Genomic DNA, 14,368 nt, shown 5'->3' with positions numbered 1-14,368 from the left:
GAAGTAGTCAGCGACAAACTGTAAATCAGACAAGAACTTGTCAATTACATTCATGTTAGAATGATCTATAAAAATATGTTAATAAGTGAGATGGTGAGGGGCCTTACATCCACATAAATCTCATCGGAAAAGAGGACAGCAGGTTGCCTTAAGAAGATGATATTGTTAATTTTTTTAATTTTGGTAAAACCAAGGTGGAGAACTGTTGAAGACCACATGGGAAGGAGGTGACAGAGGGGAAATGTGGAGAGTTGTTGTAGAGGGGATTTGCCTACAATGAAAAGAGGATTCTCATAAATGTTCGAAACCACATGGGAAGGAGGTGACAATCTCACGGGGGTCAACCAAGGCCTTGTGAGATGTCGTTGCGGGAGGAGGTGGGGATCCAAAGGGGCTTTGATTGAATAAGAAATGTAGAAGGTCCCTTAAAAAAGTAATTAACGGAAGAGATCGTTTGTAACCACGAGCATGAGAGGAGCAAAAGTCTTCTGCCGATGAGAGAGAAGAGGATGACAAAACAAAGTTTGCTTTAGATGTCAGAGGGATGGAGAGTGGAGGAGATGCCATTGCCATGAGGTGGCATCAATGTCAAAGTCAGCCCCAGATGTTGCAGCAAAAAACATAAATGTTGCTAAGAGGGTGGCCCACTAGAATTGATGCATGCTTGCTGGTTTTGATGAGCCTTCTCTACTGAGCGCTTGAAATAACTTTATTTTTATTATTATTATTGTTTATTTTACAAATAAATTTAAGCTTAAATTTTAAAAATAAATTAATTTAAAAACTATTTGCTATGAATAAAATAATAACATAAACGGATGATAAATATAATATAATATTAAAATGAAACCCACCGCCACCTCCCCCGCCTTCTTTAAATCCTTCTATGGAGGCAAATATTTGCTAAATGACTTACCTTTAATCTAGTAAAAATGAATAAAAGCCATGCCAGCTTTGCCCTTCATCATGTTAGCAGGCAAATAAAAGCTTCTTTAAAATTGGTCCACTAGAGAACGATCTATGGAATTTATGTTATTTACTTTGGAAATTAATATTTTAAAAAGAAAAAACCTTCAATAGATTTTCCATTGTTAAATGACGATCAAGCCTAGAAGATGGAATTATTGCTATTTCTAATATTGATGATTTGCGGGGTCTAAATGTTTGGATTCTGTGTTCTCTCTATAGACAATTTAAGGGTATGATCAAAAAGCAAGACAACTTTTTGAAACTATACAGTTGCCTTCACTTCGAGAATTTAATCGTCTTTGTACTATTTAAATTTAAAAAAAAAACATCTTCTATAATAAGAAATTTTGAATTGAATTTATGGAAGGTGAAGTGTGATGGGATTTCAGAAACATAAAACAATGTTTTGATGGATGTCAGTTGAAGTTTTATTGAGTTTACGGCACTGCAAGCCTACAATCTTAATCTACTATGAGGCTTATTTTATATGGCAACTCAAAAATGAGTTATGGTACTTTTTGAGGGGCAAGTGTCGCATATGGCATGCTGTGGCCCATTGTTTAAAACTTGTTAGGAAACTTGATGATTTAAGGCACCTCTTATAATTGATACTTATACAAGTAACAAAATTTATGCTTGCTATTCCACCTATCAGTGAGGAGATGCCATTTCTTTTGCCTACACTGGTCTTTATTTTATTCTAGAAATTGAAACAGTGGCATGCTTTTTCTTATTAAGTAAAGGTGGTGTTTTGGCTTCAACCTTCACCAACCCCTTCACTGCTTAAGAAGTAGAGATTGTTGTATGGCTTCATTATATAACAACCTCCTCTTTGCTAATAAGCAGTGATTTTGGTTTTGCATTTCCTCTTCTATCTCATTGATGACAATTTTCTGAAGAAGGTGAGATTTGTTTGTGACTTCAACCAATTCTACCCTCTTTAGCCTTTTTTTTCCATTAAATAAGCAAATGCATCATCTTGGCCCTGATCTACACCAACCTTTTCTCTGCTTAAGAAGTGAGAACAATAGTTTAAATTAGGCTTAAAACCTATGTTTGGGAACTCAATGATTTGGCATCTGTCTCCTCAAAAGTGACATGGGTTTAGCGCACATCTATATTTAAAATTAAGTGAACTTCCACGGGCATTTGATATAGTAGTGTAGCGGGGCTTTATTTTTCTTCATTGTTTTACTTGTGGCTCCTAATAATTGGCTTCAACTTGCACAATAGTGCACTGCCTGTTCTGTCATTGATTTTCGCCTTTAACAGGCAAATCTATTAATTACCATTGGTCTGCACAATGTGCATTGTGTCTGTGCGGCTTGAACTACTCCAATTTTTAGCCGTTAATTGGCAACATTGTAAGAGAGCTTTAAATTAAAAAAAAAAAAATGCCTTGAATGGGAGAAATGTAAAAGAGATTTTAAATAAAAAAAAAAAAAAAAAAGGCTTTAGAGTAGACAAAAATCAACTTCTTATAAACAACTTTGCAACTCGACTTTTGCTCACATTGTTATGACTTTAGATTGTGCAATGGTGGCGTAGCTACTTATAATAGTGGCTTTAAGTTTGATTTTCAGCCTTCGGTTTGGCTTCAACTTGCACAAAAAATTACATGACTTTGAACTTCACCATCTTCAGTCTAGATGACAACTTTAAAAAATTGCTAGGAGTTTATTTAACATAAGTAGCCAACTTCTTTAGCCTTTAGTAGTGGTGGCCAGCTTCCTTAGCCTTCAATGGCATTTGGTTAATAAACTCTTTCCAAATCCGCTTAGTTGGATCAAAGAAGGAGAGAGGCATGTCCTAAGCTGGTTTTCAACAATCTATCATAGTGATTGTACATTAACATGGTTTAATACGCAATATGAGATCCCCCTTATGGCTAGCCAGTGCTTTTTTGATAAATTCATATTAGAATTGATGCCTTATTGGGTACTTCATGACGCTTATGCCTCACATATTGTGAAGCTCCTCTCAGATATCACCTCGGGTGAGGCGTATGTAATTAGATTTAGGATTTTTCTTAAAATAAATATAAGTAAAATGACCATAATAAATATTCATTACTCACCCAATCATGTACCATTATAGATATAATTGAAGTTAGTATTATCAACAAAATTATTGTTCTATGATTTAATAAATATTTGTATTTATTTAATATTGATTAAATAAATAGAAGATGATTGAGATTTGAGATAAGGGGGAGTGAGAGAAAATGGATACAATTGAGAATGGGTTGAAGGATAAAATAAATCATTATGCTAATGATCTTGATGAAGGGTCATTAAGTGATAAGTGTGATGGGGGCTTTTGAATTTAAAAATTCAAATCCTAGTGGTTTTTAATGTTTTTATTTTGATGAATAACAATAGGGGTGTGAGAAATGCGAATTATATCAAACTTATTTTGATTTGTTATGTTATTATTTCGTAGATGTTTATATAATCTTGGTTATTCATGATTTGATGTTTGAACATTAATATGTTACTTCTTTTAAGGCTTACACCTTATTGGCTTTGAGACTACTTTCTAGAGGCATTGTCCGATTACATGGAATTTACTGTCTTGTTGATTTTGTTGCAAAAGCATGAGGAAATGCTATTTTGCAAATTTTCTTTAGGGCTAAAGCTTGTTCAGAGTCAGAGAGCTGATTTAAGCAGTTCAGTGACCTCACGGGGACTGCCACCCTCATGTCAGCCTTGATTTAGCTACTTTGGTGCAGGAAGCTGGCCTATTCAACCAGTCAACTGGCTCTGACTATTATGCTGTTTGAAGACGGAAGTTTGTGGGAATTTTTTGACTATTTATTCCTTCAAGAAAAATAGTCAGAAACATAGATGAAATTCTGGTCTGACTACACAAATATTGTGTAATTGTTTGTCATTTTACAAACTCTGCGATCTGAAACAGCATGTGACCTTTACATATAAATTATTTTTACGTTGTCATACTTTTATTTATAATGCCTGCTACTATTGCCTTTTCTCGTGCAGAATGTATTTCTAGTAAAGTTTCTTAGCCCTTTCATTGTTTAGGTGTTTACAGCAATACCAATAATGCCAAATTCTACCTAGTAAAAGAAATTTGATTATGTATGAGAAATCACTGATGGTTGCTTCTTATGCTCATTTCTAGAGCTTTGATCAAAACAAGATGGGGATGGTTCGATTGGATGCTTTCATATCACTATGTATATTTGTGCAGTCAGCACGGTAAGTTAAAAATTTATATGCTTGGTGGAGTTGTAAATTTGTGGTTTGTTGCTATTAGAAGTGCCTATATATAGCCTTTTTATCTTTCTTTAAGGTACCATAACGTTATTTTGGTTAAGTATTGCTTGAGATTGCTAGTTTCTTATCTAATTAATGACAACTATCAGTTGGTTTTCTAAAATAATCTTTTGAAATTCCTGTAAATCAACATCATAACCTCACTTTTTTTAAATGCAGTATGACTCTCTATTATATTTGTACTTTTATAAAGGTACACATGTATATATTGAATAGCATATTTTGGATTTTCAGGAAGCAATGCCATAGTATATTTTCAAACATCTATTGATCTATTTTTTATTTATTTATTTCATGATTGTAATGAACTTCTTTACAAAAGCAACCTTTATTTTTAAATTTTTTTTTTATTTATTTTTATACCTTCCTTGTTTTTTTCTTTGCTAGGAATTTAAGGATTAACCCTTACCACCAAATTAAATGTATAATTTGTTCATCTCTGGCAACCCAAAATGAATGAGCCAGCTTTCAATTTCTCTTAAAAAATCAAATAATTTATTAGAAAAAAAACAGGCAAATTCCATCATATAACCCTGGCATGTTGATAAAATCTACGGACTTTGAAATCATACAATTTTGACGTTTAAAGACCACTGAAAAGTAGTTGGTTTAAGGTGAACTAGGCCAGTCTTCTCCACATGTATTAAGGGGCAGTACAAAATAAGGTAATTTGATGGTAACAACCACGCCATTGCGGACCTCCAAGGGATTGCTAGACTGTCCTTTCTAGAATGCACTCAATGATGCCTTCTAAACATGGTGATACTAATTTGTTGATGTGTAAATTATTGCTTAGGCAACCAGGGCTTCCATAGACTTTTTCTCGAAACCAATTGCGGAAAAATACTCTTCTTGTCAATATGAAATAGTTGGATAATGATGCTGTTTTCCAACTACCTCAAATCAATAGAGACAAGTCTTATCAAAATCATTTCATTAATATGATTTTAAAACTTCAATTTATGACCGACATTGGGCCTGTGTTGTCGGGATTGTCAAGATTATATATCTAAATAGTTGATCAATGACATCAATGACAGGCTACTTAATGACCACTTCCTTCATGCTACTTCGAGTTAGCCACAATTTAGACTGAAATGCCATGTCAGCCTAGAGCATTTTTTTTTGTTTCATTTGGTTGCAAGAGAGCATACAACAACAACAAGCCTTTATCCCATTAAGTGTGGTTGCAATAGAACTTGTTCTGCACAATTATTACCGATAACTACTAATGTTGTTTTGAATAAGGAAAACTATAATGACTTATGAAAATTAGAAATGGTCCTCATTCTAACTTTTTTTGTCTTTCTTTATTTAGAAATATCTTCAGAGCATTTCTTGACGTGGGGTGGGATTCCGTGTTTTGCGGAATCGTGAAGGGGCTGTGTTTGTGTGGGACAAGTCGTGGAATCCCGTCGAGTCTGATTTATCGTAAGACTTTACAGCTTGGATCGATTCATGAGAACCGGTCCACACTTCCTTTACGTGAATTTCCCTCATATTTGTAATGGGGTCTACTCCTTTTTACGCTAAGTCTATAAATATATTGTTTCGTGTTTTAGGTCAATTTCTCATATCTTTCTGTTCAAGACAGCCATCGACTTCTACTGCTCCCCTTCTAAGTGGAAGGTGCTCTGGCTGTAGCTTGTTCGAGGTGGTGATCATTTCCAAGGATTGAGTGATGCTTCAATTGAAGTTCGATCCCACAAAAATATTTATCCTCGATTTACCATCCTCTATAAGCCTCCCTTCGTGATGTCGCTACCTTTCATCGCTGTCGGAACCATCGAACAACACTCCTGCTATCTTCCTGCAACTCCAGCCGCCAGCCAGTACCTCTATTGGCTGCCATCCTTTCCAGTGACCTCCTACCTAGCTGCCACTAATTTTAGCCACCCGTCTTCGCTGTCTAACCACCCCATCCCCTTGCTGTCATATCTCCAGGACAACCCTCTCTTTGCTATCCAACAACCTCATGCCTCCTCGTTGCTGTTGCGTCATTCCTACTTGCTGGCGCCACCTGAACAACAATTACATGTTGTTTTTTGTTTTTCCAGTTTCCTCTATTCCAGGTTACTGCCATTATCACAACTCCTCCACTGCAATCGCCCTCCTCCCTATCTTTTGCAACCCAGGACCGCCTTTTCTGGTCGTTTTGCTGCTGTTCATCCCCTTATCTTTGTTGTCGTCTCCATTTCAGTCCTCCATCCTTCCTGCCATCACCCGGGGCAACCCTCCATCCTTGCTTCCATCCTCCTGAGCAGCCCTCCAACATCACCTCCTATTGTTTGCTTATTGTCCGACACCGAGAAACGGTTGCTTTGTTGTTTTCTTTCTGCCAACTGCCTTTTTCATACCCCCCTCAACCCACAAACTTCCAAACTCTCGCTGACCACCACCACAACCTCTGGATTGCCCCCCCCCCCCTCCCAAGTTGAGTGTTGTCATGTCTGTTGCTATTTTAATTTTTTGGATGTTGTGTTGCTGTATTATTCCTTTCAAGTGAGTTGTTTGTAACCGTCTATTTGCTTTTAGTAATAATATTTGGTTAACCTTTTGTTGTTTGGGTTAACTCTGGTATCATTTGATATCAAAATTAACCTAACCCTAGTCCTATCCTAGGATTTTTAGCATCCATCTATACCCAACCTTTCTCTACACAAAATTTTTTATTCTCACTATACAACATGCTTACACACGTCCTTTCACCTAACCACCCTTGAACCCTAGTCATACCATTGATGTAACAATATACAATCGTTGGTCGAGAGTTTGCCATGGAAGAGATACAACAACAACTCCATGGAGTGGTACAGTGGCTCGATGAAATTGAGGAATGGCAGCAATCTAGACGGGTTAACCGTAGCCACAATGGTGACATACTAGATTGAAGGAATGGAATGAATCTCTTCACCATGTGGATTCCAAGATGAAGAATCTCTTCCCCAAAACTTGAGCTGCAATATCTTAGAATCCAAGATTTTGAAGCATATGTGAATTTGTCATATTTCGACAGCCAAATGGATCCAAATAATGTCATCGAGTGGCTCTGGAACTTGGAATGTCTCTTTTAGTGGCTAGACATCCCACCAGACAAAATAGTAAAACTAGCCGCCAACAAGTAAAGGAAGAGCACACTTCAGTGGTGGGCAAACTTGAAGATTCTTCGACAATGAGAAGAGAAGAGTAAAATTACTACATGATGCAAAATGAAATGAGAGATGCAGTATCTGTACCTAGTAACTCTCTATAGATCAGATGTTCAACTTCCATCTTAAAATGTGAGGTGGCCACATCACCGAGCGACCATCACATCCTTCAACCATGGTTCAACTCGAGTTTTAATTTCAACGGATTTCAACATATTGATTCAGATTGCACAACCAATACAACAATCTCTTTCACTGATTAGGAAGTAGTTGAAGAAATGAACAATGACACAGTAGACACTGAAGAGCGTGAGCGCACAAAAGATTGTCTGTTGCTAGCCAATGAGAAATAGGTGTCATTGATTTCAGTTGAATCCATGAGAGATTCCAATTGAATTGATAGTAGTTGTTCTAGAAGGTAGTGAGTCTAAGGTAATGGACGTTCATGTAGAGTGTGAGGTTGTGGTGCCTCGAGCAATCTTTTTGCAGGAATTTAGAGGAACATCTATAGACTAACACTGGATATCCCAAAGGGTCATGAGTTGGAGGAGCTGATATCAAACACAGGGAAACCCCAAATAAGAGAAATTCAGACTTTTTAGGTGTATAAGCTACTTTCTGAGTTACCCCTGCTGAGGGAAGTTAAATATGTTCGAGATGAGACTTTTTTGTGCAGCTTCTAGAAGCCCATAATGAGCCATTGGGGTATTAATTTTAGTTCAGCAGTGTGCCCGCCAGCAAATCACCAGACAGGAGGCATGAAACTTAGTGTTGGAAATTGCCTTAGGTGCTTTGGTGGGAGAGAAAATCCTACAGTGGGATCCAGGTCCTACTAGAGAAGAAGTCTTTCCTGAGTTGTATACTTCAGCGTGGTCCAACATACCATAGATTTTGTTCAGAGTTGATTCCTTATAACAGGCTTATTTATTATATACATTTAGCCGAGAATGAGTGGAAGAAGCCAATTATACATTTAATGACTCTAGTATTGGTTAGCGAGGATACTCATTTGCGCGCAGTTTCAGTTCTGATTATGTCAAAAGAGGACGGGTACCTATTTATTAGATTGTCCTTTAGAATGATAACATCGACATAACTGACTTTTTGGAAGATTACAATAGTTCAGTTTTCTTCAACTTGGTTAACTTGACGTCGTACTATACGTAGACAAAAGCTTTGACAGATGAGATCGAAGCTCCATCAATCCTACGAGATTCATCCGGGGCATAGATCCCACGTTCTGAGAAATCTCGGAGGGGCCACTGTCGTGGGGGACATGCTGCAGAATCGCACCAGCCAAAATTTTTCGGCTGAGTTTGCTGCTTGGATTAGTCCAAATGGACCCAGTTGACACTTGTTCCCTCCTATTTAGAGGGGTCCACTCCTATTTATCCTAAACTATAAATATGTTGTATATGTGGTCATTTTTCAATATGTTTATTTGCAGGACAGTTGTGTACTTTCAATGTTGCCCTAGGGCTGTATCAGAAGGGGAGGTGTTCTAGCTGTAACTCCTTCGAGGTGAGGATCGTCTCCCAATGATTGAATGATGCTGCCACTATAATAGTTCAATCCCACAGATTTTTATCCTTGATTTTTTATTTTTTGCAACCCACCCTTCACTGTTGTCGCCTCCATTCCTCATTATCGAAAATACCAGATAGTAATCTTTCTTGCTGCAACTCCAATCTCTAGCTACCATCCACCTGTTTTCATCCTTTTCGGGCTCCCACCTTGCTGCCACTCATTCCAGTCGCTTATCTTCGATGTCCAACCATCCCCCTCTCGCCTTTGCAACCCGTGACAACCCTCTCTTTATTATCTTGCAAACCCCTGCCGCCGCCTCCACTGCTTGTTGCTCGCCTCCGCCACCGGTCTCTTGTGTCCTCCACTACTGTCGTCTATTGCAGTCGTCCGTCGCTGCTGCCTGCCGGCCATCCCATATCGATGGCCGTCCGCTGCGCCCACCACCACCTCTGCCTCCACATCTCCCCGCCAACACATTGTCTTTGACCTCTTGCCCTCCCACTTCCCCCGTGTCGCCGCTAAAAAAATATATATTTTTTGAAATATATTATTTTCAATCTAATTCAGACAATATATATATATGATGGCGTCGACAGCTGCAGCGGGCTCTCCTAGGGTTTCGTCCGATGGCGATTCCCGACGGTGAATTTATCGGCTTCTCCCCTTCTCTCTGTCGTATCCCACGACGACGTTTTCACATACGCGCAACTCAGTTGACGACGCTCGCTCGCTGTCGTCTCTCAAGTTGAAGTCGATCGCTCGCAATCGTCTCTTGTAGTCGACAATGGCTCCAACCGACGACGTCTGACTCCCATAGACGACGAGGCTATCTCCTTCTCGCAGTCGTCTCCGTAGTCGATGACACTTCTCTTCTTCGTAGTCATCACCTCACTCGCTCCAGACGATGCGACTGTTTCTCTCTTACCCGACAGCCAGTTTCCGAAAGTCTGCTTACATACTCCTTGCGACTCGCCAAGCCGCTCTTTTATGACCGTGGCCATCTTGTGGGGGGAGATGGCCTCGACGCTCCGTTCCTATGCAATTGTCCTTGCAGGCGACTTTTCTATTCTTGCTCGTGACCCTCTTTCAGGTTCAAAGCTTGATTTTGGTATCGGTAAGTCCTACAATGTTCCACAATTCTTCCACGAGGCTTTTGAAGGTGGTGGTGATCACACTTTCATTAAAAGGCTTGGTAGAAAAAATGGAAAGTCCGCTCTTATTCTCACTGAAGTTGAAACTAGTACCCTTGCGTCTTCTTGGAGTTTTGCTCTAATTGGAAAATTCCTTTATGGTCACCAAAAACTTGAGATCATTCGGAAAGATTTTGATACTATGAAGCTATTTGACAGTTGGAATATTGACTTACTTAATGGTAGACATATATTTATTCAGTTATCTCACGATGCGTATTACACTTGTATTTTTTTAGTAAAAGTATCAAGACCGACAACTGTTTTATGAAAATTCTAAAGTGGACTGTCGATTTTGATCCAAAAGTAGAGTCTCCTATCATTCCTGTTTGTATAAAGTTTTTGGGCTTAAAACTACATTTGTTCAACTTGGAAATTCTCTCACACACTCTCTCTCTATATATATATATATATACTTATTTATTTATTTAAGAAGCCCAAGGGCAATTATATTAGAGAGAAAAGGGTACAGTTAGATTATATGAGTGGGCCCAAATAGACACCCAACCCATACGGTACAACACAAAAAAAAGCAAAAACAAAAAATAGATGGTAAATATAAGATCAATCTGAACGACCCAATTTAGTTCTGACTCTGACTCTAGTTCTCGGAAGGGAACCAACTAACAAATTGGTGAGATGCGTATATATATATATTCCTACGTTTATTTTGCAGTGAACTAAACATTCTAAAATTATTTCAAATACATTGTAATCATGGTACTCTATAAACATTTTACATTATGTTTGATTTTCAGTAAGCTGAACAACCCCTTAATAAATTTGTTCTGCATTTTTCTTCGAACGGATATGGGTACAAACCACTCTCTGAATAGTTACACGAACTCCTCCCAACATACTATCATGCTTGGTATGCCCCATAATCTGTTCTGATGCTACCCACGCCACCACCTTTTAGCTTCTTCTTCCAGCACAAATGTAGCTAGTGACACTCTTCTTTCATTCAGATGGGTCATTCTATCTAATATCTTCTCAGCTCGCATTAGCCAATTCTCCGATTCAATTGAATCTTTAGTTCTTTTAAGCAATGGTGGGTGTGTATCTTGAAATATCTTTAATTACTTATCCACAACAATAATCTCTCCCACTAGACTGCAGTCTAGACTCTTGAATCAGCTGAGTCATGACCACCATCATCTGGGCAGGACATTCTTTCTGAATTTTGGCTGCATACATTTGCTTGAATTTAACTATTTACTTAAGAGTTAACTTAAATTTTCAATTTTATTGTTATTATTTTCTTAGTAATTTTCATATTGGCTCTTTCATCAATTTTGGGCTAATTAATTTTAAACCTCGCTTTGATACCACTTTTATCTTAACCGGGCTTAGGGCTTGGAATCAACCTAGATGGGAATAGATGGTCAGATTGTTTTAATCAAATTTGTTATTTTTATTTTTTATCCTAATTAATGATTCAAAAATGGTAAATGAAAGTCACTATAAATTTAATTTAAAAAGTTATAAATTTAACTTAGGTCTGATTGTTTGCATAAACACTGTATCTTCTATTGTTAATACTTTAATCAACAAATCAAGCTTGAAATGTTAGTTTAAAACAACATTAAGCTAACAAAAAATATTGAATACTCACACTCCTAAATTACAATAGTATAATAGAAAAGAAAATAATTTGCATATTAGTTAAGTTTTTAATAAATCAGTTTAAAATATTTCATATTTTATTAATATGATTACTCACGCTATTTATTAATATTCAAGATGTCTTACTATATCAATAACATGTCTATATCATTTTATATATGTACAACAGTCATAGAAACACCGTTTAAAAATTGTACAAATTAAAGTGATTCAATATCAACATTATTTTTACATTTACATGCATGAGTAACTTAATGTTCCCCCTCTAGTACCATAAAGGGGTGATTCTATCATAAGAAAGCATACACATATAATAAATATATGAGGTTCATATTATTCACAAATTTATATCACTTAATAGGTAATATTTAGTACTATAACACATAAAATATTTCATAATGAGAGACTATAAATATTTATATCTAGTTTATCGATAAAATTTAAGAATAAAGGAATCAATTGCACTAATCAGGCATGAATAGCAATTCATATATCTGATTCAAAAAAGATACAAAACTGATACTATAATTTAAAAGTATGAGTACTCTAATCGCTGATGATTCTTTTGTCAGTCATTCTTTTCCCTTATCTCCAATGAAAACCTATAGTCAAATGCATAAAGAATTAATATTAATTTATTTTATGTTGCCTTCTAAGCTACTTGTGCATGTGCCCGTAAACTTAGGAGGAGATTGAAATCCCGTGCACATAAATTTAGAAGGAGATTGATATTAATGCATCTTAATTCATACAATTTTAGACAATGCTTATTTAATGATTGTCAACAATATTGATAATATAATGTAATATATGATTGAATATTCTGAAACTTTATGAATGGTCATATAATAATTTGTTAATTATTTTTTTTATTGATTCATTGGATTTGCTTAACATATATTTTAGTTTATTTTCCATTATATTACTGTGATTTAAAAATATGAATATTCACTGCTTATTAAATTTTAAAGATAATTTCAAATTAATATTTTTTATGTTTAAGTTTGTGATAAATAATGAGTAATAGAGCATGCTTATATAAGATGCAACTAAGCTTGAAAAAGATAATTTTCTCTATAGGTAGTTTTTCTTCAAAGTTTTTATAAATTATTAGTGATAGAAAATAAAATTAGATTTAAGTTTACTGTTTGACCTTCTTTTCAGCTCTCAAGCCGGAGGAAAAACCGAATTAGAAAGATTGCTATGGCCCTGTGAGAATTAAAAACTTCATAAGGCAAATTGCTAAACTATTGCCCTCTTCCAAAATCTTTTTGTTGAATTTCAGTCTGAATCAAATTAATTCCTTGTGAAAGTAAGTTTTTCTTAATCAACCAGGTTTAATTTGCAGTTAACACGTCTGCAGAAAATTGTGCCGTAGTAATTCGGAGCAGTACAAGTTTTGTATTAAGTAGGTTGTTTTCCTAGGGCTGTTAAGACTAGGCTAGCTAGTTACGTCCGACTTTTTGATCTTCTGCATAACTTTGGATTTCTGTCGAATTGACATGCTTATTTTACTGTGGTATCTTGCATGGATTAAAGAGAGAATTAAATATTTTTTCTATGTTTTTTAAAAACCAAATTGATTTGTTTAGAAAAAAGAAAACTTAAAAATACCTATTTTGTAAGTTCTTTAAAGAAGTTTTTTGAATCCCATATACCCGTTTGCAGCATGGCTGGTTCCTTTGAAAATTAGAAGCATGAAATATATAAATTTAATCAATGTAAGAAGTATCATTGCTTTAGGATTTAATCCTTTTTCTAGATTTCATTTAAAATTTTAAAATAGTGTAGTTGCCCACTTATTTAGTTAATCAAAAGCGTATAGTATTAAAAATGCAAAGTACATAGAATTTTAAGATTTATGAATCTATCCAATTATGTGAAAAAAATGTAGTCATGATTCTATTTTATTATTTAAATTTATTAATTAAAATTTTTTAACATATTATAATTTATATTTGAATTATTAGCCTAATTTCTGCTACAATTATTATTAGCTTTTATTTGCTTCATTTTCGTGTCTATATTTATGTATTTTCTATTGGTCTATTTCTGAATTTTTGACTTTCCTTTTATTTGGGTCATGTAATGTGTATTTATACCCATTTTCCTATAAATGAAATTATAAGGCTCTATTCTCAAAAGTTAACATGGTATCCAAGCCATGGTTCTAACCCTAGAGCCTCTTACCGGCAGGATTTTTGCTGCCGGCCAACTGTAGTTTCTCCTGTTTTTCTTCCTACCGCTAGGATCAATGCTGACCAATTACATGTGCTCCCTATTGTTATTTCTTTTGTCGTGCTTCCTTTGTTGCGCCTCTTCTGCATCTATTAGCTTGTTCCAGCTGTCGTAGATTCTATCTGCCGGCCTGAGTTTTCTCTAGCCGACCTATTCTCCCTGTTGTTATTTCCACGGCTCCTTCCAGGCACCGAATTTTCCTCTGTTCAGCGGCCAAGATCTTCTTATGTCTCGACAAACCAACATCACATTTGGCTCTGTTGGAATCATGGCCGACTCTCCCACACCGAGCCTTCTCTCGATGGTGTACTTGAGTCCATCAGATGGTAGGCACCTATCTCTATCTCTCTATAGACCGAAGGTACGGAAA

At 36.2% G+C, this 14,368-nt stretch overlaps 1 protein-coding gene across 4 annotated transcripts in view; it reads left to right on the top strand.

The window, feature by feature from the left end:
• The window catches only part of LOC110036335 (peflin-like), a 107,307-nt gene that overhangs the window by 73,786 nt on the left and 19,153 nt on the right, over nt 1-14,368 (top strand). For 3 of the 4 annotated variants that reach the window (XM_020740756.1, XM_020740755.1, XM_020740753.1), the window contains one exon: nt 4,114-4,190. In XM_020740756.1, coding sequence (XP_020596415.1) covers nt 4,114-4,190 — 77 coding nt within the window. Of the gene's footprint in view, nt 1-4,113; nt 4,191-12,924; nt 12,995-14,368 lie in introns of those variants that run through there. The other variant, XM_020740754.1, reaches the window with a different exon arrangement.

This window comes from Phalaenopsis equestris, unplaced genomic scaffold, assembly GCF_001263595.1.
Source record: "Phalaenopsis equestris unplaced genomic scaffold, ASM126359v1 Scaffold205261, whole genome shotgun sequence".
In the NCBI taxonomy this organism is placed as follows: Eukaryota; Viridiplantae; Streptophyta; class Magnoliopsida; order Asparagales; family Orchidaceae; genus Phalaenopsis; species Phalaenopsis equestris.
Note: the sequence above shows the minus strand (reverse complement) of the source record. Positions and strands in the feature narration are given on the sequence as shown.